This window comes from Erythrolamprus reginae, chromosome 12 (genome assembly GCF_031021105.1).
Source record: "Erythrolamprus reginae isolate rEryReg1 chromosome 12, rEryReg1.hap1, whole genome shotgun sequence".
Taxonomy (NCBI): domain Eukaryota; kingdom Metazoa; phylum Chordata; class Lepidosauria; order Squamata; family Dipsadidae; genus Erythrolamprus; species Erythrolamprus reginae.
The window spans coordinates 32,441,539-32,465,951 of record NC_091961.1 but is presented as its reverse complement, the minus strand read 5'-3'; the positions used below and the strand labels follow the sequence as shown (position 1 = coordinate 32,465,951).

Below are 24,413 nucleotides of genomic sequence, written 5' to 3'. Positions count from 1 at the left end.
TTTTATCTCCCTGCTGATAAGGGATCAGAATGAGCTGTAACGTTCCAGCTAAACCACCATCAGTATTTTTAAGGGGAACTTTCATTCTTGCTTTTAACGTCTGAAAGTGCCATGCCAGGGCATGTCTGAACAAGGTGGTTTCTCCAAACTTGCCACGTAGCTTCTGCACTGATCTATTTTTTTTTCATCCGTTTTAAACATATACTGCTCAAAAAAAAATAAAGGGAACACTCAAACAAGACATCCTAGACCTGAATGAATGAAATATTCTCATTGAATACTTTGTTCTGTACAAAGTTGAAGATTGTTTCCTAAGTGGACAGTTTGATTTCTCGGACGTTTGATTTACTTGGAGTAATAATTCTGTTGTTTAGTTTTCCCTTTATTTTTTTGAGCACTGTATATCGAGGCATATTTTGTATTTTTATGCTTATTTTGTTAATTTGGGAGGCCAGAGTATAAATAGAGTGGTACCTCTACTTACGAACTTAATTCATTCCATAACCTGGTTCTTAAGTAGAAAAGTTTGTAAGAAGCAATTTTTCCCATAGGAATCAATGTAAAAGCAAATAATGCATGCGATTGGGGAAACCACAGGGAGGCTTCTCCCCGCCTTTTCCGGCTGTTTCCTCCCAGGAGATTCCAAGAGAGGCCCCACAGAGGCTTTTCCCCACCTTTTCCGGCCCTGTTTCCTCCCAGAAGATTCCAAGAGAGGCCGCACAGAGGCTTTTCCCTGCCTTTTCCGGCCGTTTCCTTCCAGGAGATTCCTAGAGAGGCCGCACAGAGGCTTCTCCCTGCCTTTTCTGGCCGTTTCCTCCCAGGAAATTCCTAGAGAGGCGCCATGGAGGCTTCTCCCTGCCTTTTCCACCTGTTTCCTCCCAGGAGATTCCAAGAGAGGCCCCACGGAGGCTTCTCCCTGCCTTTTCCGGTTACAGTTTCGGAGGCTCAGGTTTGTATGTGGAAAATGCTTGTTGAGAAGAGGGGAAAAAAGTTCGTAAGTAGAGGCGTTTGTAGGGAGAGGTACCACTGTATATCCAAAACATTTTTTTAGACAACGTGAGATGATACATTTAAATGATGCACTTTCTTCCTCAACTCAATCCTCAAAAACAAACCTGAGACAACGCAATGGGTAAACCCTGGATTTCAGACTCGCACAGCTGTGGGTTCCAAAAATCCTTTATTGTACAGAGTTTAGATTTCCCTTTTGCATTGTGCAAGATGCCTTGTACATACTTCATTCATTGCAACAGAAACTCGAGGCGGGATATCAACGTGAAATGATGCTGAGCTCAGCTGGCGCCTTGAGAGGGGAAGGGCCTCCCTCCCTTCTGCGGAAGCCGCCAACGTAATACAAAGCTTTTGCCCGGATGCCTTTTCTCTGATTCTAGCTTGGTTCAGGTCTGATTCTCGCCTTAGCGAGAGATCTTCTGAATGGCACCCGCCCTGCGCATGGCCACGGGTGTTTCCCGCCAGCCGTTCTCGGTTGGTCTCTTGCCCCCCCTGAAAGACGCGGTAAAAACCTAAAGCGGCAGAGGCAGCAATTGGTGGACTCTGTGGACAGGCCTCAGAGGCTCCACAGCATTGCCACTGCCCTGCAGATGCCCACGTCGTGGTAGTTGAAGTAGCAGAGGCCGGCAAAGGTGACTGCCGAAAGTAGGTAGAGCCCAGCGTTGGCCAGTTTAATGGAAGTCTTTCCGTGGACGTAGTCAGTCAGAAGTTGCCCCAGGCCCCTGCAGGGAAAGGAGAGAAAGAAACAGGAACTTTCAAATCCTTCTGAGTCGAGTTAAGAGTTCGCCTAGCTCACAGTCGCTCTACAGATTACTCAGCGGGCAGCGAGAAACCACAAGGTGGAAGAAAGCATTCCCACTTCCCGAAATATTTGCTTCATTTGGTTTTGGCCTACGTCTTTCAACCGAGGGCTGAAAAGTTCATGCGAAGCTCGTGGAGGAGAACTACTCACCCAATCTCAGAAGCTTTAAACCCGGCTCCAAAGAGGCCTGGTAACCTCCAGAGGGGGCCATGCCCCAATTCCCACCCAGCTCAACCCGTCTTCTCAATTACAGGAGTCGTTTGAGGCTTTAGGAGTTCACTATTTCTACAAGGCCTGAATAGTAATAGAGGAGGAGGGACTCTCCTCTAAGTACCAACAATAACCCTGCGAGGAGGGTTAGGCTGAGATGTTGGGGGGAGGAGAGAATTGGCCCAAAGTCACCCAAACAACATGCAAACATTAGTTTGAAGGGGGAACGAGATTGTTTGGTCAGCCGATAAGCTCAAATAACTGAAAGTGTGAAAATATATCAAATATTGGGAGAGGGAATATATCAAATGCAAGGACAGGGAAAAACCCTTTGTTGCAGGAAGAGCTGGGATTTCCCCCCTGCTATAACACCAGATAGAATGAATATAAACAATGATGAAATGTAATGCCAGTCAAGGGAGAAAAGGAAGGAAATTGTGCAACGGGCCACAGGAATCCAGGGAGCAGCTGCAAGAAAGCCGCCTGGGATTGCATCAGCACCATTTCTAAATCACAGGAGGAGATGATGGGCCTTAAATCACATCCCAGGGATTGTGCCCTCTTTTGTTCTTTGGCTCTGCAAAGAGGATTCAGGCAGAAGTAGAAGGAATGCTGAGAAGGGCCACAGGGATAAAGACCAGGGACTAGGAACTTAAGTCCTGTGATTGGACGAACCGATCACATTTAATCTCGAGAAAATGACTGGGGGGAAGGGGGGATATATGATAAGAGTCAGAAAATGGAGGCCAACATTTTCTCCCAGAGGAGAAGCTAGGAAACAGTCCGCTACAGGCATCCAAATTACAAATGAATGTATACTTTTGTAAGCTCCTTAAAACCCACCTCTGCCGTCAGGCATGGGGGAACTGAGATATTCTTTCCCCCTAGGCAGTTACAATTTATGCATGGTATGTCTGTATGCATGTTTGGTTTTATAATAAGGGTTTTTTTAGTTGTTTTATTAATTGGATTGTTACATGCTGTTTTTATCATTGTTGTTAGCCGCCCCGAGTCCATGGAGAGGGGCGGCATACAAATCCAATAAATAAATAAAAATAAATAAATAAATACTGCTAAAAAAAAAATAAAGGGAACACTCAAAGACACATCCTAGATCTGAATGAATGAAATATTCTCATTGAATATTTCATTTGCACAACTATTCCATTTGCACAGCAGCACCTGAAATTGATTGTCAATCAGTGTTGCTTCCTAAGTGGGCAGTTTGATTTCACAGAAGCTTGATTTACTTGGAGTTATATTCTGTTTTTTAAGTGTTTATTTTTTTATTTTTTTGAGCAATGTATATATGTATATATTTTGTTTTTTGGTTGATATGCTGTTATCCGCCCCAAATCCACAGAGAGGGGTGGCATACAAGTCCAATTAATAAAATAAAATAAAATAAAATGCTTGAAGTAAGCCATCTGTGGTTGGACTGCCTGCACTGAGCCTCCGGTGGGTCAAATCTGTTGGCCGCAAGACACCCTCCGCCTCCACATTCTTGGATGAACGTCCTGGCATGAGGACACCAAACGCCTCTCTTCCAATGCAGGTCACAAGCAACGGAATTAAAATGATTGAAGGGAGCCAAAGAGAAAAGACTTGTTTTTTTCCGGGAAGGACAAAAGAATTTCCTGCTCAAGGGTAGAAACTTGCAAAAGAAAAAATAACTTTCTGGGAACACAGGAGGGAAACCCACAAGGGAGGGAAACATAAAACCCCTTGTTTTTGAAGCCCTTAACCCACTTTTGGCAGGCCAGGGCCTCCAAGCGTGGCAACAGGCCAACTGAGTCATTTTGTCACTTTCCAAGAAAAGCAAAACTTTTTTTTTACTCGCCACAAAAGGGAACCTCGCCCTTCCCAGGAACCCACTTAGCAGACGGAATGTTTTTGCCAATAGCCCTCCTGCAGAAGGGCTGGTGCTGCGAGAGTTTGCTCTTAACAATTCCTGTTTCCGAGGTCTAAATTCTAACCCACTGCTGGCGGAGGGCAGGGAGCAGCCTCGGTGGTGCAGTGGTTAGAGCACAGTGCTGCAAGCTACTTCTGCCGATACTTACTTATCAGATTTCTATCCTGCCCTTCTCCTGCGACTCAGGGCGTCTCACAGTAAACAAATACAAGAACCTGAAGAAATCTAATATTAAATACTCTAAAATCTCAATGCTAAACACATAAAAATAACTTAAATTATATTCAAAAACCCCTATAATGAACTCAATCTGTATAGTCTGGAGGACAGAAGGAAAAAGGGGGACAGGATCGAAACATTTAAATATATTAAAGGGTTAAATAAGGTCCAGGAGGGAAGTGTTTTCAATAGGAAAGTGAGCACAAGAACAAGGGGACACAATCTGAAGTTATTTGGGGGAAAGATCAAAAGCAACATGAGAAAATATTATTTTACTGAAAGAGTAGTAGATCCTTGAAACAAACTTCCAGTAGACGTGGTAGATAAATCCACAGTAATTTAATTTAAACATGCCTGGGATAAACATAGATCCATCCTAAGATAAAATACAGAAAATAGTATAAGGGCAGACTAGATGGACCATGAGGTCTTTTTCTGCTGTCAGACTTCTATGTTTCTATATATTAATAAACCAATGCATTAATAAATCAATGGAAAGACACTGAGATTCCAAAAGAAACATATTCTTAAGAAAATTTTAGATTGTGCTGAGCTAGATATGATGACGAGAAGGTTAAACAATCAAGAAGAATCAGAATTTTATGATGTTTGGCAGGTTTATATTTGGTGGGAAATAAAGAAAAAGAAATAAAAGTATTATTTTGAATATTTGAAGTTAGTAGATAAACCGTAAATAGCTAGCGACTATTTACAATATATATTATACATAACATAAATAGCAAATTCCTTTCTTTTTTATTTTCTCTCTATTCTCTCTTGAAAATTTTTATATAGATGTTTATAAATTTTTACTTCTCTCTATAGTCATTATATTAAGATTGACATTTATGCCACATAGATGATGTAGTATAACAAAATGATTTTAATATTCTCTTTTTTTCTCTCTTATTACAATGATGACTTCTACTTTGAGCGGAGCGAGTGTAGCTCCACTAAATGTTACATATGGTGTTTGTTATGTGTGTCTTTCTTTTGAAAATCAATAAAATATTTTATTTTATTTTTTAAAAATCAATGGAGTAATAAATCAATGCATTAATAAATCACTTGCTGACTGCCACACGAGGTTACCGGGCAGAAATGTTTCATAGGCCAGAAAGAAAAATAATTACAACCGCAGACAAAATGTGTTTGGCTTGCTGAAGTTTAGTTAAACAGAGGTGTGAACAAAACAGACCTTTGGAGCCTTATCCACTGCTTCTTTTAGATCAGGTTTTGTTTTGTTTTCAAATCTGGGTGGCGCAGACTTACCAGTGCCCGTGGAGTGTGAGGGCGGCTGCCAGGGAGTAATCCACAGCTGCTCCGGGATACAGATAGGCTGCTGGCAGAAGTCCGAGCAGGAGGATGCTGACCGCCCGCTCGCTGGTCCAATGGAGAGTGGCGGCCTTTGAAGCAGCTGCAGACAGAGGCAGCATTTTGATGAGACATGGCTTGTTTGTTTGTTTGTTTGACTTCTATGCTGCCCAATCTCACGATTTACAACAATATAAAAACACAAGATAATACAATACTTGCTCCTAGCTTGCCTGGTTGCCGATCAGTTTCCGGTCACAATTCAAAGTGTTGGTTATGACCTATAAAGCCCTTCAAGGCAGTGGACCAGATTATCTCAGGGTCCGCCTTCTGCTGCACAAATCCCAGCGACCAGTTAGGTCCCACAGAGTGGGCCTTCTCTGGGTCCCGTCAACTAAACAATGCCACTTGGCGGGACCCAGGGGAAGAGCCTTTTCTGTGGCGGCCCCGCCCCTCTGGAACCAACTCCCCCCAGAGATTAGAATTGCCCCCACCCTCCTTGCCTTTTGTAAGCTGCTTAAAACCCACCTCTGCCACCAGGCACGGGGGAATTGAGATACACTTTCCCCCTAGGCCTTTACAATTTTATGCATGGTATGTCTGTACGTATGTTTGGTTTTATGATAAGGGTTTTTAACTGTTTTAGTACTGGATTATTATTATATGCTGTTTTATTGCTGTTGTTAGCCGCCCCGAGTCTGCGGAGAGGGGCGGCATACAAATCCAATAAATAAATAAATGAACAAACAAACACTCGAAAGGCGGAGATGGAAGCTACATGTTTTCCTTGCAGGAAGCTGCTCAGAGTCGTCTTGAACCACAGAAAATAAATTTGATATTATGCAACAAATTAAGAAGCTTCCCTTCCTATCCTTCAAAAGGCACATGGAAAAGAAACATGCCAGACCATCAGAACTTCGAATCTGGGTCATCAGTCCCTCTTTTTTCAGCTCAGTTGTGACTTTGAAAGGTTGCTAAGCGACCTGTTGTAACTGGAGGACAACCTGAATCTTGTTTGGGGGTGGAGGTAGCTAGCAGAATCATAAATGAAGAAGCAAAAGAGGATCCCTCTGGATTTCTTCGAGGGCCGGAAAAGCACTGTAGTTCCCCTCTGTGGGCCAGCTGCAGACACCTCCTGCAGTACCCTGCTGGCCAAAACGGGGCGCGAGGGGACCTAATGCAGCCTTCCCAGCCTGTTTTGGCTGGCAGAGTGCTGCAGGCGGCCATCCAGGCCAAAAATGGGATGCAGGGGGTGCTGGCGAAGGTGTCCATCCCACACACCCCTGGCTGGTCCCCCCCATTCCCCGTTTTGGCTGCCATAGCCACTGCGGCTGGTCCTTTGCGATTTCCAGGCTAGATGTAAGCATGCCACGGACCAGATCCGGTCCACGGACCTTGAGCGTGCTCTGCCCGCATTCTAGGGTGTTGTGATAAAGGACTTTAATTGGAGCTCAGAAAAGAGGAACAGGAAATGTAGTAGCCTTCTGAATATCACAGCTTTTACCCACACGGCTTGTATGTGTCCAAACCTATTTCATGAGGAGTAGAAACTTGCTTTTTTATTTCTTTACAGTAAAGGAAAGTAACGTTTGAGATTTCCAAGAATCGATACTTTGAGCCAATGCACCATGGTTAGCACTGCCAGACAAAAGGCCCCTGGCTTAAATCTCTGGAACAAGCTTCACGCAAGATCTAGATGGCTCCCGCTCGCCTCTTGAACCCAGCAAAAGTTCACTGCCCTGTCTGTTTTTATCTTTGTTTAATGCTTTATTACTTTCACTGTTCTTTGACTGTTGCAAGCCACGCAGAGTAATCGAGAACTGGGCTGTAACATTGTCTGTCCAATTATTAAACAATTACATCATAAAAGAGAGAGAGAGAGAGAAGTGTATTTACAAACTTCTTACAACCTTATCCCAAGCAGCAAAACAAATTGAATTCAGTTTTTCAATTGAATACAACCAAGTCTCAAACAGAAGGGGCCTGAAAGTAGCTTCTTTTTGTCACAAGGAATGGGGAGTTGTGATTTTTTCATGGGATCAGTGGAATCCAAAACCTTCAGGGAAATTATTCAGAAAAGAACTGTGATACTGTTTAGAAAGTTCCCCTTTCTTTCCCCCACCCTCTGAGTCAATGAATCATGAGACAGCATGACACATAAAGCAGACACAAAGAAAAGGAACTGAAGGGAGACCTACCCAAACTCCTGGGAGATGTGTGAAATTTGCATATCTGATGATGACGTTGATGATAGTCCTCAATTGGTCTAACCAAGACAGCCACTGGTCTGGCCAAGAGATACTTGCTCAGGACAACTGTGGGCAGAATAGATGCATCTCATTTTGTAAATAAGGCCTGATCCCACTAATGCTTATTACACACACAAACACGCAATCACAACGCTTAATTCTTTTTTTTAAGCCCTTTGTCAGAGTTGTAGAGTGTAGAAATAAAAAGCAAGCATTAATGCAGGGGAGAAACAGCAGCCCACCTATTTATTGAAACATACTTTAAAATAGAAACGTGGGTTCCAAACACACCAGGCAGCTTTGATAGTACAGTAGGTCTACTCAGGACTATTCACCATGTAGAAAAACAGACCCTCAGCCTGTCTATCATCACTTGAACATGAAATGTATGAAGCAGCCCATAAATTATTACGGACAAGCAACCCGAGTCTTCAGAGAAGGGTGGCATATAAGTCCAATTAATAAATAATAAATATATAAGATAATGTCCTTCAAATTCAAGGTTTTTTTAAAGTGATTTTGGAAACATTCCAACCCCATAGAGTAGTCATCTTCACACACTGTTAAGCGATGGAAAAGTGCACCTAAAATTTTGTTTGCCAGTGTGGCCTTTGCTGTGTTGAACGGGGGTTACACACTCAACACACATCTGGACTCGCCACACTGCAGGACCATGTCAAAGACCACGTTTCTACGTTTTGGCCTGATTAATTAATCAGTGGGTTAGGTTTGCACAACGCAGCAAACCATAAACGAATGGGCTGTGTCGAGACACATTGTGCTACCCAATCACACGCGATAACCATTTACAGCTCGGTGCACTGTCTAACAGAATCACATGGGTTTGGATTCCTTGCAGTGCGCCTACTACCATCTTGTACTCATCCTTGTAGAAAGGAAACTTGGTGTAAATGATCTGGAAAAACAAGGAACAAGTCTGACAGAGGCCTATGTTCAACGCACACAACACAAATAAAGACTTCCAAAATAAAATAACCTCCACCCTCCCGGAGTTTGGCAAAACCGCTACCTGAAGTGCACCCAGGCAAGGCTAAACTAGAGGAATGAATTCTCAGATTTATGTATTTATTTATAATTCTCAGGATGTATGTATGTATGTATGTATGTATGTATGTATGTATGTATGTAAAAAAGTTTTGTGCATTCTGGTTTTTTCCCATGTAATATTATGCATGTTTTTGGAATGTTTTGGAGAGATCACACTCACCATCCTCATGCTGAAGTCTTTGCCTTCGTGCTGCTGGGAATTCAGTTGTATGCAGCACAAATCCAAAGACTTCAGCCTGAAGATGGTGAGCATGATCTCAAAGAAACATTCCAAAAACACAATATTATACGGGAATACAGTATATATATATATAAATTATGTGTGTGTGTGTATGCATGTATGTATGTATGAATATATATATACACACAACAAATACACACACATACATATATATCTAATGCCTTGCAGGCAGACTCCCTAGCTTTGAATCCTGGTAAGGGTATGGCTAGCAGATGAGAGCAAAACAGCATGAAATAGATTTATACTAGTCTATTTCTAGTCTCCCTTTTCATTATCAGCAAAAATATGTTATACACACACACATATTCTTTATCTCTTTCTCTGCAAAAGATGGATGGATTTATTGATAAGAGATATAAATAGGTAGATGATGAGATATATAAAATATACTGTATATTAAAGTCCTGATGTTCTTTCCTGCTGTCTGGCATGGTATGATTGATGCCCTGTTCCCTTTTATGATGGATGACTGCAATTTCTGGATCTGGCATGGTTAATGATTGCAAGGAGGGTGGAGGACCGACGTCTCCCGTCCCTCCACCCTTGAGCTCCCGGCCCCCGTCGGGGGTCCCTCTAGGCCCATATCTGCCCTCCCCCCGAGCCAGGCAAGGCAGCTGCCCCGGGAAAAGCGCCAGGTTCTCAGAGGCCTCCCCGGTCCGTTGTCTCCGCCCCCCCCCCCGGGGCCATTCACACGTGACGGACGCGTGTCTACGGTCCCTCCGCCTTCTCTCGAGGGCGACTCGGCGCTTCCCAGCCGGGAGGGAAGGAAACGGGAAAAGGCAGCGGCCACCCAGGCGGCTCTTCCGCCCGGAGGTTCGAGGGAGGGAGCGAGGGAAACCCCCGGCCCACTCACCGGCCGCAGGACCGGCCCGCCACAGCCGCAGTGCCGCCGCCATCTTGCCCAGCCGCCCTCAAGGGCACCGGCCGGCCGGAAGCGAAGGACGGGGAGGCGGGACTTCCGGCCTGGGCGCTCTCTCCATTTCCCCCTCATGGCGGCCGAGCTGGGCCAGGAGGCCGAAGTGGCCGAGCTGCAGAGGCTGGTGGCAGCCGAGGAGCAGCGGGCGCGCCTCACGGCCCAGGTGCGCTTCTGGGGGGCAGGGGGGGAGAAGGCCGTTTCAAGCGGGAGCGGGGAAGGAGGGCCGGGGGAGGGTCAGTTGGATCTGAGGGTGCAGGTTGGGGGAGGGACAGGTAGACCTGGGAGGGAAGGGTGGGGGAGGGGGGCAGGGGGGCCTGTGGGGAGAATGGGGGAGGGGCAATAATATGGGGAAATGGGGGAGGGGCAGATGGGCCTGGGGGGGGAATGGGAGGGGCTTGAGGGGAGATTGGGGGAGGGGCAGTAAAAGTAATATCTGGGGGAATGGGGGCGGGGCAGATGGGCTTGGGAGAGTGGGGAAGGGGCAGTAATATCTGGGGGAAATGGGGGCAGGGTAGATGGGCCCAGGGGAAGAATGGGAAAGGGGCAGTGGGATCTAGGGGGGAGAATGGAGGAAGGGTAGGAGATTGTGCGGCAGAGGGGCAAAATGGCCTGGGAGGGCAGAATAGGGGGTGGAGACAAGGAGGGCTTGGGGCAAGAGGAATGGAGGGGGCTTAGGGGCCTTGGGGAAGGATAGGAAGAGAGGGCTGCTTGGGGCTGACATCCAGTTGATACTGATGCTCCCCCCCCCCCCCCCAAGTGCCCCTTTCCTTATTTGCTTCCTCCTTCCAGGTCCACACCTTCATGGAAGCCTGCTGGGAGAAGTGCGTGGACAAGCCAGGCTCCAAGCTGGACTCCCGGACAGAGACCTGCCTGGCCAACTGCGTCAACCGCTTCATCGACACCACCTTGTCTGTCACCAACCGCTTTGCACAGCTCATGCAGAAGGGCGGCCACTGACACCGGCCCCCCGGCAGGCTGGGGTGGGGGCTTCCCGGGTCAGCCTGAGGAAGTGTCGGTTGGCCGCTGATTGGTCCAGTTCCCCAACTGGCAAGGAAGGGGACGGTGGAAGAAATACCCGACTAAATCAGGAGGCCCCTCCAAGCAAGTTGGACTACAATGTTGGACTATTTTCCTGCCCAGGAGAAATAGGAGTAAACACACCCAGACGGTGTTAAACAAGCTCACTTACCAACTGAAGGAGTCTAATATTTCCGTTCTGCACAGGGGGATGCAAAGATTCCGCCCTGTAATGTTGTGCACAGAACCATTTGGCTGGATCCAAAACTGCTGTTAATATTAGTACAAGAAAAATGTAATTTCTTCTCCCTTACTTGGAGAATTTACTTTACCCAACTATGGGGTACGTTTGTACAAAATGAAAATCAATCATTAAATAGAGAATGGTTCCTTGACCAAGTTGTCTGCTTGTCTCGCTTTGCAGAATATACCAAGTTGAGCCAATGTGGCTCAGTGGTTAGAGTGCAGTGCTGTAGAAACATAGAAGACTGACGGCAGAAAAAGACCTCATGGTCCATCTAGCCTGCCCTTATACTATTTCCTGTATTTTATCTTACAATGGATATGTTTATCCCAGGCATGTTTAAATTCAGTTACTGTGGATTTACCAACCACGTCTGCTGGAAGTTTGTTCCAAGGATCTACTACTCTTTCAGTAAAATAATATTTTCTCATGTTGCCGTTGATCATTCCCCCAACTAACTTCAGATTGTGTCCCCTTGTTCTTGTGTTCACTCTATTAAAAACACTTCCCTCCTGGACCTTATTTAACCCTTTAACATATTTAAATGTTTCGATCATGTCCCCCCTTTTCCTTCTGTCCTCCAGACTATACAGATTGAATTCATTAAGTCTTTCCTGATACGTTTTATGCTTAATGATACATTTTATGCTTAGGCTATTTCAGCTGCCTGCTAGCTGCAATTTGGCAGATTGAATCTCACCACTGGGTGAAGGTTGACTCAGCCTTCCATCCTTCCGAGGTGGGTCAAAGGAGAGCACACATTTTTGGAGGCAATACACTAATTCTGTAAACTGCTGTAAACCATTATAAAGTGGTATATAAGTCTTAAGTGCTATTGCTATATATCAACTAACCACACAAACTAAATCCACGCAACAGACTAAGAAAACAGCACTTTGGCCTATAAAACTGCACAGAGGCACCTACTGTTTTCAATCAGAGTAACAAGCCAAATGATATCTTCTGAAAAAAGTAAAGATAGAAAAAATTCCACCCTTGCCCCTCTGTGGAATTCCTTATCCTTTAGATTTGTTGGGTTTTTTTCCTATGCTAGACACACTTTTTTTGAGTGTAAGCCAAGAACATTTGCTTCCACACCACAAATCAGAAATGCAGTTAAAAGTGGCCCTTTTTTCTTTTTTGGCTGAAGTCAATACTTTATTTTTGCAGACCATTTAAATCAACTCATGCCAGTGTTTTGTATGTATAAAAAAATAGGTGTTTGATTTTTCATAAAAACAATTTCAATGGCTTTGCTTCTTGTAGCAACAATTATTTCCAAAAATACTTTTTATATTCCCTGTACACAAAGAACCAAAAAAGAAGGGGGGGGGGGGGAGCCCAGCTTATTATTCTACATTTTAGAACAGGGTCGTTCCACAGACGTTTAATATTAGACAAATTTGTTTGGGGAGACGGGGAAGTGTTTAAATACAAAGCTGGCAGAAGGTTGAAGTGAGTATTTTCTTAAACTTTGTGAAGGGGAATTGGGGTCGGTCAGCAACAGAGAACTGTTCTGTGTTAGCGCCTTCAGCTTTCTACAAACCCCTGTATTTTTGATAAGTAAAGGCATATTTAGCAATATTATCCCCATATTTCAGGAAGTACAGTGTGTTAAAAAAAGCTTTGAGGTTTGCCAGGGTGCCTGTCCTCTTGCAGAACTGCAGTTGATAGAGGTAGGAGGCAGGTGTGATTTGGGCTGTATCTTAGGAATGTTTTTTAGTGAGTCCTTCCAGTCACTTAACCAGCGTTAGCCATGAAGTGTTTATCCCCTGCAAAGAAAGAAATCCCACCCACAACATGGCTCTTAATTCGACACCGCAGGCAAAGATAGATCGTCCCCTGTGGCTCATCCTATTAATGGCTACAAGAAGCCGAGGGCTCAGCATTTTCTCTGGCCTTAATTTCGGACAGCAAGCGAGCAAGGCCTGCCTACCACTTTTTGGAAAAACCTCACCACCGCCTCCCCCTCGAGCTTTCATTGCAATCCGTCTGCAAGTCTTCGCTAATTAAAAACAATTTAAACTCCAGGTGATTTTCAAAGGCAAAGGGGGAGACTAAGCCATCCAGTGGCGTTCCTTCTGCCTTCCAGAGCGGAACTTTGCCATTGGAAGGTCCATCCCGATTTGGAGAGGGGGGTGGACACAAAGGGACTGTCCGGCTAGAATCCGTGGCAGGCGAAAGGAATCCGAGCCTTTGTTTTGCTTTCTGGCCCACAGGAAACTCCAAAGTGCCCCCCTGCCAGCGGAACTAAACCCCAGTTTGTTCCAAACAGCGCTGTGCCGGGAGGGCGGGAGGGAGCTCTGTCCGGGAGCTGGGTTCTAATCCTCCTCCGAGCTGTCCTCGGACTTCTCGTCAGCCGCCACTTTCCAGTTCTTCCTCTTGCTGCGCTTCTCTGTCGCCCTGTCGCCCGCTCTTTCGGACAGGGAAGCCTGGGGTTTCCGCCTCTTCCTGACCGGCTCCCCTGAGTCACTGTCCGCGGAGTGGCTGGAGAGGCAGCTGCTGGCTTTGCTACAGTCCGAGGCGGGAGGCCCCCCTGAGGCCTTCTTGCCCTTCGCGTGGTGCTTCCTCTTCCTCTTGGGAGGCTCCTTCTCCGAAGACTCCGACTCCTGGGAAGAAGTGGCCTCCCCCGTCTCGCGTCTCTTCTTCTTTTTTTTCTTGTGCGATTTCTTTTTCTGCTTCTTCTTGTGCGACTTTTTGGGCTTTTTCCTTTTGTGCGGCTTTGTGGAACTCAGCCGGCCCGACTGGGATTTTCTTTCGCCGTTCACGGAGTTTTGTTCGTCTGGTTCCCGGTCACTGCGAAACACAAAACGAGGATGCGTTTCAGTTTGGGGCACCTGGTCTGAAAAGGTGTCTTTAAAAAAAAAAAACCAGTCAAAAGCAACAACTGTGTTTGGTTTTTGTCTATGCTAGACACACTTTGTTTGAGTGTAACCCAAGAACTTTTGCTCCCACACCACAAATCAGAAATGCAGTTATATGGCCTCTTTTTTTTTATTTGGCTAAAATCAATACTTTATTTTTGCAGACCATTTAAATCAACTCATGCCAGTGTTTTGTATGTATAAAAAAATAAGTTTTTGATTTTTCATAGAAACAATTTCAATGGCTTTACTTCTCACAGCAACAATTATTTCCCAAAAATACTTTTTATATTCCCTATACACAAAGGACCAAAAAGAAGGGGAAAAGCCTAGCTTATTATTCTACATTTTAGAACAGGGTTATTCCACAGACATTTAATATTAAGACAAATTTGTTTGGGGAGACGGGGGGGAGGCTGGGGGGGGTTTAAAAACAAAGCTGGCGGACGGTTGAAGTGAGTATTTTCCAAATCAATTTTCCTCCAGAGTGCAGTGGGAAAATTCATATCTGGTATAGAAGCATATGTTTTTAGACAGACAAATGGTTATCCAACATCTTCTTTAAAACTTCCAGTGTTGGAGCATTCACAACTTCTGGTGGCAAACTGTTCCACTGATCAATTGTTCTTTTCAGGAAATTTCTCCTTAGTTCTAAGTTGCTTCTCTCCTTGCTTAGTTTCCACCCATTGCTTCTTGTTCTACCCTCAGGTGCTTTGGGGAATAGCCTGACTCCTTCTTCTTTGTGGCAACCCCCGAGATATTGGAACACTACTATCATGTCTCCCCTGGTCCTTATTTTCAATAAACTAGCCATGCCCAGTTCCTTCAACCATTCTTCATATATTTTAACCTCCAGTCCCCTAACCATCTTGGTTGCTCTCCCCTGCACCCTTTCTAGAGTCAACATCCTTTTTGCATCGTGGCAACCAAAACTGAACACAGCATTCCAAGTGTGGCCTTACCAATTACCGTGTAAGGAAAAGGCGCTGACAGAAGGCATAAATCAAATTTCAATGGACTATTTTAACTACTCTGCTCAAAAAAAATAAAGGGAACACTCCTAGATCCGAAGGAATGAAATATTTTCATTGAACACTTTGTTCTGTACAAAGTTGAACGTGCAGGACAGCATGTGAAATTGATTGTCAATCCGTGTTGCTTCCTAACTGGACAGTTTGATTTCACAGAAGTTTGATTTACTTGGAGTTATATTGTGTTGTTTAAGTGTTCCCTTTATTTATTTATTTTGAGCAATGTATAAGGAGATAAGATCTGGAAAGTGTCAGCTGACAATGAGTCACTCGAGGTGACAGGCCTGTCTCTGTTATATTGTGTTGTTTAAGTGTTCCCTTTATTTTTTTCAGCAGTATACAGTGGTACCTCATGATACGAATCCCTCGTCTTACGAACAACCCGAGATACAAACCCGGGGTTCAGAAATTTTTTGCCTCTTCTTACGAACTTTTTCCTTCTTATGAACCCGCCATCGCCGCCGCCGAGAAGCCCCACCGCCCGGCTGTCGCTTTTTGAAACAGCTGGGGGGATTCTCAGCGTCCTCCTGAACCCGAACGCCAAACCTGAACTTCCAGGTTCGGCGTTCAGGAGGCCGCCGAGAAGCCCCCCGGCTGTTTTAAAAGGTGACAGCCGGACGGCGGGGCTTCCCAGCAGCATCCCGAACGCTGAACCCGGAAGTTCGGCAAAAGTTCAGGTTCGGAAGGCTGCTGGGAAGCCCCGACGCCCGGCTGTCACCTTTTAAAACAGCCGGGGGGGCTTCTCGGTGGCCTCCCGAACGCCAAACCCGGAAGTTCGGGTTTGGCGTTCGGGTTCAGGAGGACGCTGGGAAGCCCCCTGGCGGTTTCAAAAGGTGACAGCCGGGCAGCGGTGTTTTTTTGCGGGGGTTTTTTTCATCTTACGAACCTCCCCCTGGAACCAATTAGGTTCGTAAGACGAGGTATTACTGTATTTAGGATTTCGGTACTTTAAAGCTTTACCTGTCTGTATCAAATTCTTCGGGATACAACTCTTTGTAGCCACTGTGACCCCATCTGAAAGAAATAAAAACAAAGGAACAATTGCACGTAGCCTCTTTATGCAGAAAAATCTCACTGGAAGAGAGAGGCCTGTCGCCTTTTTCTTCATTGCAAACCTCTCACTTATGGGACAGTACCTGTCCGGCATATTAGCTTCGCATTCGTAGAGCTTCTTGTTCCAGTACCGGGCGTGTCGAAGGTCCTCTTCAATGGTCACTGCCATAACCGGCGCGTTCTTTGTCCTCCAGGCGGCCTGCTGGCTGTCCTCATCAAAGCCATCGCTACGCATGCGGCTGCTGCAGAGACCAACAGAATCGAGCAGGTAAGCTTTTTTGGGGGGGGGGAGCTTCTCCAGCAGGAGGAGTCAGAAACAAGATCCACCACATTGTTCCTCTCCCCCCCTCCACCATCACACAGCGATCCTGCATAAACCAAGGGACCAGTTTCACCACTTTGGCTGGAATAAAAAAATAGTTTAAAAAATCAATAGTTAAAGTTGCCGTTCATCCCTAAAGGCAGGACTGCCACCTTTGACCCAGAGGGAGATCTACTGTCTTCTAAAGGTTTCTTTCTTTCTTTCTTTCTTTCTTTCTTTCTTTCTTTCTTCCTTCCTTCCTTCCTTCCTTCGATGATGGTGAATGTGATTCCACCGAAACGTCGCATAGACATTCAAAATATTACATGGGGAAAAACCCGAACTCTATATATTTTCTTCCTTCCAACTCTCTCTCTCCTTCCTTCCTTCCTCCCCTTCCTTCTTTCCTTCTGTCTCTCTCCATTGATTGGGTGGCACAAAAGTCGAATTAACTAAATTGAATTAAAACTGGAGTTCTGATCTTCCCTATTTCACATAGCCTTAAGGGCTCAAACCCACTTCAGATTCGCTTCTGTTTTGGGGACAAAGTAAGCAGCCAAATTAGCCTGAACTGCACGGTCCTGTATGCAACATAATTTCATTTTGATGTATGCCGGTTAGTTATATATTCAAAGTGACAATAAAGTTAGTCTAAGCCTCTCACAAAGGGAAGCAAACACAGAGAAGGCCCAAGGGAGAAGAGGGTGCAGGCAGACACTGACAGCTGTTAGTGAGTGACGTCCCTTTAGTAAGGTTAAAATCCTACCTGGAGCTGTTCAGAAGAGTCCTCTCGTGTTTGCCCCAGGAGAGATCTTGGCTCTGCTTCTCCATCTCCCGTATTTTCCACATTTCGGACTCTTCCTGAATCTGAAGACGGGCAAAGAAAGCCAGTGAGGAAAGGTAGAAGCCAAGCTGCTTTATGGAAATGGGAACCAAATAGGGAAAAAACCGGCCCTTTACCTTGTTGTGGGCGTCAGTGTGGCGAATGACATTCCGCAGAAGGACTTTTCCCAAGGGGACACGAGACATCTTTCCCACACCAACCAGGCAGCGAAGAAAATGCCCTGGAAGGAAGGAAAGCGGGAAGTGAGGGAGGAAGAAGGAGGAGGAGGAGGAGAGGGAGAAGGAGGAGAGGTAAGGAAGCAAGGGGAAAAGGAGGAAGGGGGGAAGGAAGGAAAAGAAGGAAAAGTTAAGAAGAAAGGTAGGAAGGAATTGGGAAGAGGAAGGCGAGGGAAGGAAAGGAAGAAAGGGAAGGAAGGAGCTGGGAAAAGAAGGAATGGGAAAGAGGGAAGGAGTAGGAAGAAGGGGAGGAAGGAAGGCAAGGAGGGAGGGTGGAAATGGAGGAAAGGGGAAGAGGGAAAGGAAGAAAGTGAGGGAGGAAAGGAGGGAAAGAGGAAAGAAAGGGGAGGAAGAAAGCAAGAGAAGGGGAGGAAGCAAGGAATGGACAAGAGGAAGGAGGGGGAAGGGGGACAGGAAGGAAGGGAAGGAAGGAAAAAAGAGAAAAAGGAAGGAAGTGGGGAGATAAAGAGAAAAACAAAGGAGAGAGAAAGGGGAGGGAGGGAAGGAAAAAAGGAAGGAAGGAGAAAGAAAGAAAAAGAGAAGGAAGGAAGGAGAGAAAGAAAGAAAGAAAAGGGAAGAAAGGCCCCTTCTCGGTCCCCCTCTGGAAGGTGAGCAGGCCCAGCCGAGGGACTCCCTGGCCGCCTTGGCGCCCCGATCCCCGGCCAGTCTAGCGGGCTCACTGCAGGACGGGGAGGGCTGCGGGGGCCTCGGCTCTGACCTACCTCGCGGGATTGGCGGGCGGGCCAGCAGAGGAGGGACGGGAGGCCGCCTCTCCGCTCCCGGCCCCGCGTGGCAGGCGCCGCCGCTTCCCCGGCCCTCCGCGCCGGACCCGGGACAGGAGCGCGCCTGGCTCCGCTCCGCCACGGTGGCTGGCACAGACCCGGAACCCGCCAGCCAGGCCGAGCGAGCGAGCCGGCCGGCGGAAAGCAACGGAGCCACTTCCGGTCCGGCCGCTTCCGGGGGTTGCCATGGCGACCGGCGGTCGCCTGGCAACGGCGTCCAAGGGGCGGGGCTTGCCGCGTCGCCCTCCGCTGGGCGACCTACCGGTAATATGGGACTCCCCTTCGGCTGGGGATGATGGGGATTGGTGGCCCCTTGGCCTCCAGGGCCGAGGCGGTGGGAGAGCCACCCCATTCTGATGGGAAGCCTCCTTTGCCTCCTAGGGGCCGTCGGAGAAAAGGGACCCCCAGAGCCCATCCGGTGGTGGCTTCTTTCCGATTCTTTCCTTCTTCAACAGGTCGCCCGCAGGCTCAGCCCTGTCAGGAGGGCGCAAGGGCTGCACAAACAAACCCCTGGCCAGTGTGGGGGCACCAGGCCTGGAGCCCTGAAGGATGCCCAAGCGAAGCCTTTGAAAGAGTGATTCTCAACCTGGGGGTTGAACGCCCATTTCACAGGGGGCGTCTAAGGTCATTGGAAAAGGCAAATTTCACCTGGTGTGAACTAAAGCTTCTATTCTGGCGCCTTGGAACATATTTTTACAATCCGACCAATCAGGCGTTTACAGTGGGCATGTCCCTTTGACCTTCGTGCCAATCAGCTTCAAGCTCTGTTGGGAGGGTTGGTGCTGGACTTATGGTTGGGGGCCACCACAACATGAGGACCTCTTATTAAGGGGTTGTGGCATTAGAAAGGTTGAGAACCACTGCTTTGAAGGCTCTGGAGCAGGGCTTCTCACCTTGGCCAATTTCAAGAAGGATGGAACTCAACGCCCAGCTTGTCAGCACCTTGCCCCCAACAATCTGGGCCCTCATTTTACCCACCTTGGAAGGATGGAAGTCTGAGTCAACCCTGGGCCAGTCAGGGACAAAATGTTGGCAGAGGGAGGGCGGGAGGGGGAGAGGGAGGAAGGAAGGAAGGAAAAAAAATAGCAATAGCACTTAGACTCATATACCACTTCATAGTGCTTTTACAGCCCCCTCTAAGCGGTTTACAGAATCAGCCTCTTTCCCTCAACAATCTGAGTCCTCATTTTACCCACCTCGGAAGGATGGAAGGCTGAGTCAACCTTGAGCCGGTGGTGAGATTTGAACTGCTGACATAGCCTGCAGTGCTGCACTTTAACCCATCGCTGCCTCTTTGGAGGCAAATCGAGTGGATTCCACTTCTCCGACTGTCCTTTATCGCTTTTTCCATATTGGTTGCCTTTCAAAGAATTTAATGATTGTGTTTTATTTCACGCCATTCTTGCCAATAGCACAAATAGTAGAGGCCAAGGTGAAAATAAAGCTCCCCTTTCTGTACAATCCAGTTGGGGTTTTTTTAACTGGCCGAGGCAGCCTGCCAGAACAACACAAGCTAACTGGCCAAATTCATTTGTGCCCACCCAAGGATGTTAGAAGCCAATGAGAAAAGCCTTTTAAAAGGTTAGAACTTCTGAAAAAGCATCTGCTTTTGTCTTATCCAATTAGGTTTAATACCAGCCACAGAGGTCCTGCAGCATCACCCAAAACCTTTGGGTTGAAATATTGTCGCTCAATTTTTTTCCGAAGGCCATCACTCTACTAAACAAATAATTCCCTCAACACTGTCAGACTTTCTACTAAATCTGCACTTCTATTCTACTAGTTTTTCTCATCATTCCTTTCACCCATTTCCTCCCATGTTGACTCTATGACTGTAACTTGTTGCTTAGATCCTAAGATTTTTATTAATATTGCTTCTTCATTGCTTATTTGACCCCTATGACAATCATTAAGGGTCGTACCACATGATTCTTGACAAATGTATATTTTATTTTATGTACGCTGAGAGCATATGCACCAAGACAAATTCCTTGTGTGTCCAATCACACTTGGCCAATAAAATTCTATTCTATTCTATTCTAGTCTGGGGCAGCCTCTACGGAAGCCTCATTTTTTGCCGCGAAGGAACATGGAAGCTCTTTGCAGCTCCGACGAGATGCTGACCAAAGCAACTCAGCTGTGGACGATGCTGGATGACATGGCCGAGAACAACCCGAAAAGTTACTGCCACTTCATGCAGCAGCAACTCAAGGAAGCAAAGCAGCATTATGCTCCTCCAGAGCCATGGCTGTGCCTGAAAACCAGCATTTTGGTAGGACATTCAGGAGAGCAGGGGTGCCAAACTCGATTTAACAGAAGGGCGCCTCAGGAGCTACATTCAGAGTATAAGACACCCCCAAATTATCAGCCTCTTAGGGAGGAAAAAGGGGTGTCTTATATTCCGAAAAATATGGTATATGATAGAAACATAGAAGATTGACGGCAGAAAAAGACCTCATGGTTCATCTAGTCTGCCCTTATACTATTTCCTGTATTTTATCTTACAATGGATATATGTTTATCCCAGGCATGTTTAAGTTCAGTGACTGTGGATTTACCAACCACGTCTGCTGGAAGTTTGTTCCAAGGATCTACTACTCTTTCAGTCAAATAATATTTTCTCATGTTGCTTTTGATCTTTCCCCCAGCTGACCTCAGATTGTGTCCCCTTGTTCTTGTGTTCACTTTCCTATTAAAAACACTTCCCTCCTGAACCTTATTTAACCCTTTAACATATTTAAATGTTTCAATCATGTCCCCCCTTTCCCTTCTGTCCTCTTATCGCGTCTGTTTTAATAAATCACGTAACGTTTGGTGTGTTTTTGTGTGTTTTTCTCCTAGGAACCTACCAAAACCGGCCTCTTCATCAACCTGTGCCGTTGGAGTAGAATCCCTGCCCCTAAGTCCCCCTCGGAGCCGGTTCTGTTGAGCCCTGGCAAAATGGAGACGCAATCAGGTAACCTCAATTACAAAATAATTACAAAATCTCAGTTAGCTTGAGCCTACTGCAGTAACTTCCACAAGCTGACTTGAGGCATTAAAGTGGTTTTTCCCTTCCAAACAAGATATTGGGCATGGATAGCGGTTAAGATATCAGGAATGAAACGTACCTGATTCAACTGGTCGAGTCATAAACTCAGGCCTGGATTCGCTTGGGGAGAGAACAAGCTGTGTTTGCTTTTCTCGTAGAGGTCTACAGCATCCTCGACCTGGCCTACAGTCCCTCCGTTCTTGAGCGACTCGAGGATAGCCCACCGGCGAAGGATCAGTTGATCCACATGTCACTCAAGTACGTCGAAGAGCATTTCAACGTCACTTTGTCCCATTCCTGGAGCGTGGCGAAATTTAAATTGAAAGGAAGTCTTGAAAGGATGAGGGAGAGCCTGGGAAGACAAGAGCCCCCCTTGGCTGTGCCCCAGAGGACCCCCAACAAAGGTAAGTAACACTCAGGTTGCCACTCCAAAGGGGGCGAGGGGGAGGGTTACCCCAACCATCTTATGTATTCTGCTCAAAAGAATAAAGGGAACACTCAAAGAACACATCCGAGATCTGAATGAAATATTTTCATATTCTGCACAAAGTTGAATATGTACAACAGCAGGTGAAATTGATGGGAAGACTTCATGAACTCCATCTGTCTAGTCTGGAGGACAGAAGGGAAAGGTGGGGGACATGATCAAAACATTTAAATTCGTTAAAGGGTTCAATAAGGTTCAGGAGGGAAGTGTTTTTAATAGGAAAGTGAACCCAAGAAGAAGGGGGCACAATCTGAGGTTAGTTGGGGGAAAGATCAGAAGCAACGGGAGAAAATATTATTTGACTGAAAGAGGAGTAGATGCTTGGAACAAACTTCCAGCAGATGGATCAAATTGAACGGGTCCAAAGACAGGTTACAAAAACAGTGGAAGGTCTTCAGCATAAAACTTATCAGGAAAGACTTCATGAACTCCATCTGTATAGTCTGGAGGACCGAAGGGAAAGGGGGGACATGATCGAATCATTTAAATAGGTTAAAGGGTTAAATAAGGTTCAGGAGGGAAGTGTTTTTAATAGGAAAGTGAACACAAGAACAAGGGGTTTAGTTGGGGAAAAGATTAGAAGTAATGTGAGAAAATATTATTTGACTGGAAGAGTAGTAGATGCTTGGAACAAACTTCCAGCAGACGTGGTTGGTAAATCCACAGTAACTGAACTTAAACATGCCTGGAATAAACATAGATCCATCCTAAGATAAAATACAGGAAATAGTATAAGAGCGGACTAGATAGACCAGGAGGTCTTTTTCTGTTGTCACTCATCTGTTTCTATGTAAGGTTGACTCAGATTTCCATCCTTCCGAAGTCTGTAAAATGAGGACCCAGATTGTCCTCAGACAATCTGTAAACTGCTGAGAGCAGCCCGTGAAGTGGTATATATGTCTCAGTGCTATTGCTATTTAACTGACGCTTTTGTTGTGTAGCAATGCCGCTCCACTTACTTGTCCAAACTCTTTTGTCTGACAATCCTCTTGGAAAGAAGTGATGCTCAGCCAGCTGAGAAGCCTCGTGGCCGAAGACAACAGCGGTCTTATCATGCCAGCAGCGGAGAACACTCCAGTGTTCAAAAAGCCTCTAATCGAAGAGATTTCCACTGCAGACAACCTGGAAGCGCCCGAGCCTGCCTACAAAATGACCACCAAGAAGGACGCAGATGAAAAACCCTTAGAAATCGAGCTGAAAATTGAACTGCCAGGCGTCTGCGGTGTGTCTGAGTGTGATTTAAGCGTCTCTAAGGTGAGGCAGCTACAACTTGAGTATTATTCGCACCCTTCTTCTCTCCCGTCCCTTTTCCCAGTGAACCTTAAGACGCCCCCCCTGCACCATCTGCTTTTCAGGATGACGTCTTGGTCGAATGCCTTGAAAAATACAGACTGCGGGTGGATCTTCCAGCATCTGTGGATGAAGAAGCAACATCAGCCACTTTTTGTAAGAAGAAAGGGGTCTTGCTGGTCAGAATGCCTGTGACACAAGGGGAAATGACAGGAGCTAGATGTGGAAATACCTAGTCTCTCTCTCTCTCTCGATTCACTTCATTCTCCTTCCCAGCACTTCCTGGTCAGCCTTTGGCACAGGTTAATTTTAAGTGTGTCGGTTACATGCCTGTATTTCATTTTATTTTTTTGAGTTTTAAGGCTAAAATTCTTGCTGCCTTTTGGAGACGCAAAACCCAGGATAAAATGCACCTCTAAATATACATTCTGAATGCATGCTTTCTACTGTACCCCTAAATGCACCCCAAATACATTCTACTGCATGCTTTCTACTGTAAAATATTATACACGTACATGAACTCTTTTATTTTCCTCACTAACCAAAACAATAAAGGGAGGGGGAAAAAAACCCTTTTGTTTTCCATCATTGTTGAATTTAAATCATTTTTAAGGGTTCTGAGAACTTCCTGTAGTCTTAGCTCAGATTATTTTCTTGGGAAACGCTGTAGGGATGGTACACTTTGAATCCAAAGCCAACTTGTTCCTCTAATTCAGAGGTCTTCAAAATTGGCAACTTTAACACTTGCAGACTTCAACACCCAGAATTCTCCAGCCAGCTATTCTGAGAGTCGAAGTCCACAAGTCTTAAAGTTGCCAAGTTTGAAGACCTCTGATCTTATTCTCTTAAACTTCCCGTGTTGTTTTGCCATTTTAGCAAAGACACGCCTTCAAAGAATGCTTAAAGGAATAAGCTGTACCTGCAGACGTGGACAAAATATTCAAGATTACATCTGCAACCGTGTGCTTGAAGTTGGGCTCAAATAAAAATGGGCCTGACTTTGATCTGGTTATGGGTGTCGTATTGTCGTCTTTTAATATACCGTGAGGACACAACTGAAGGGACGCGATTCCTGAACAAAAGGCTCATTCAAGGGTTGAGTATTGCAAAGGAAGAATCTTTCCTGCTTTTTGGTTCACGTGGATTAAAATAAAAGTCACTGAAAGCATTCCAAATGACTCGTAAGCAGCAGAGACCTTCAAGATGCCAAATGCCAGCCCACTTACTTGGCATTTATCCATTTTTTGCTCATCAAATAATTACATTCAGTGTCTACGCACAGCTATGCAAAAAAAACTAGCACTCAAGAAAA

At 45.9% G+C, this 24,413-nt stretch overlaps 4 protein-coding genes across 12 annotated transcripts; 2 read left to right on the top strand and 2 right to left on the bottom strand.

Moving 5' to 3' along the window:
* Positions 1–1,163: 1,163 nt before the first annotated feature.
* On the bottom strand, positions 1,164–9,986 carry SDHD (succinate dehydrogenase complex subunit D). The gene is made up of 4 exons (XM_070765266.1): positions 9,880–9,986; positions 7,667–7,783; positions 5,427–5,571; positions 1,164–1,733 (listed from the first exon to the last, which is right to left on the bottom strand). Exons 1-4 carry the CDS (start codon positions 9,920–9,922, stop codon positions 1,568–1,570), a joined length of 471 nt encoding a protein of 156 aa, XP_070621367.1. The 5' UTR covers positions 9,923–9,986; the 3' UTR covers positions 1,164–1,567.
* On the top strand, positions 9,516–11,354 carry TIMM8B (translocase of inner mitochondrial membrane 8 homolog B). The gene is made up of 2 exons (XM_070765273.1): positions 9,516–10,105; positions 10,732–11,354. The coding sequence occupies exons 1-2, from the start codon at positions 10,016–10,018 to the stop codon at positions 10,897–10,899; spliced, it is 258 nt and encodes an 85-aa protein (XP_070621374.1). The 5' UTR covers positions 9,516–10,015; the 3' UTR covers positions 10,900–11,354.
* Positions 11,355–12,332: 978 nt separating this feature from the next.
* On the bottom strand, positions 12,333–18,392 carry NKAPD1 (NKAP domain containing 1). The gene is made up of 6 exons (XM_070765267.1): positions 18,234–18,392; positions 17,413–17,516; positions 17,219–17,319; positions 16,235–16,393; positions 16,059–16,112; positions 12,333–13,999 (listed from the first exon to the last, which is right to left on the bottom strand). The coding sequence occupies exons 2-6, from the start codon at positions 17,479–17,481 to the stop codon at positions 13,525–13,527; spliced, it is 858 nt and encodes a 285-aa protein (XP_070621368.1). The 5' UTR covers positions 17,482–17,516; positions 18,234–18,392; the 3' UTR covers positions 12,333–13,524.
* Positions 18,393–18,485: 93 nt separating this feature from the next.
* Positions 18,486–23,684, top strand: PIH1D2 (PIH1 domain containing 2). Of its 9 annotated transcripts, none has more exons than XM_070765854.1 (7): positions 18,486–18,557; positions 18,749–18,944; positions 20,337–20,565; positions 21,135–21,249; positions 21,483–21,728; positions 22,809–23,065; positions 23,167–23,684. In XM_070765854.1, exons 3-7 carry the CDS (start codon positions 20,383–20,385, stop codon positions 23,335–23,337), a joined length of 972 nt encoding a protein of 323 aa, XP_070621955.1. In that variant the 5' UTR covers positions 18,486–18,557; positions 18,749–18,944; positions 20,337–20,382; the 3' UTR covers positions 23,338–23,684. The 9 variants fall into 9 exon arrangements, with proteins under 9 accessions (XP_070621955.1, XP_070621959.1, XP_070621954.1 ...); XM_070765859.1 differs by having other exon boundaries at positions 18,515–18,557; positions 18,749–18,917; positions 22,812–23,065; XM_070765855.1 differs by having other exon boundaries at positions 18,521–18,557; positions 18,749–18,917.
* Positions 23,685–24,413: the final 729 nt, after the last annotated feature.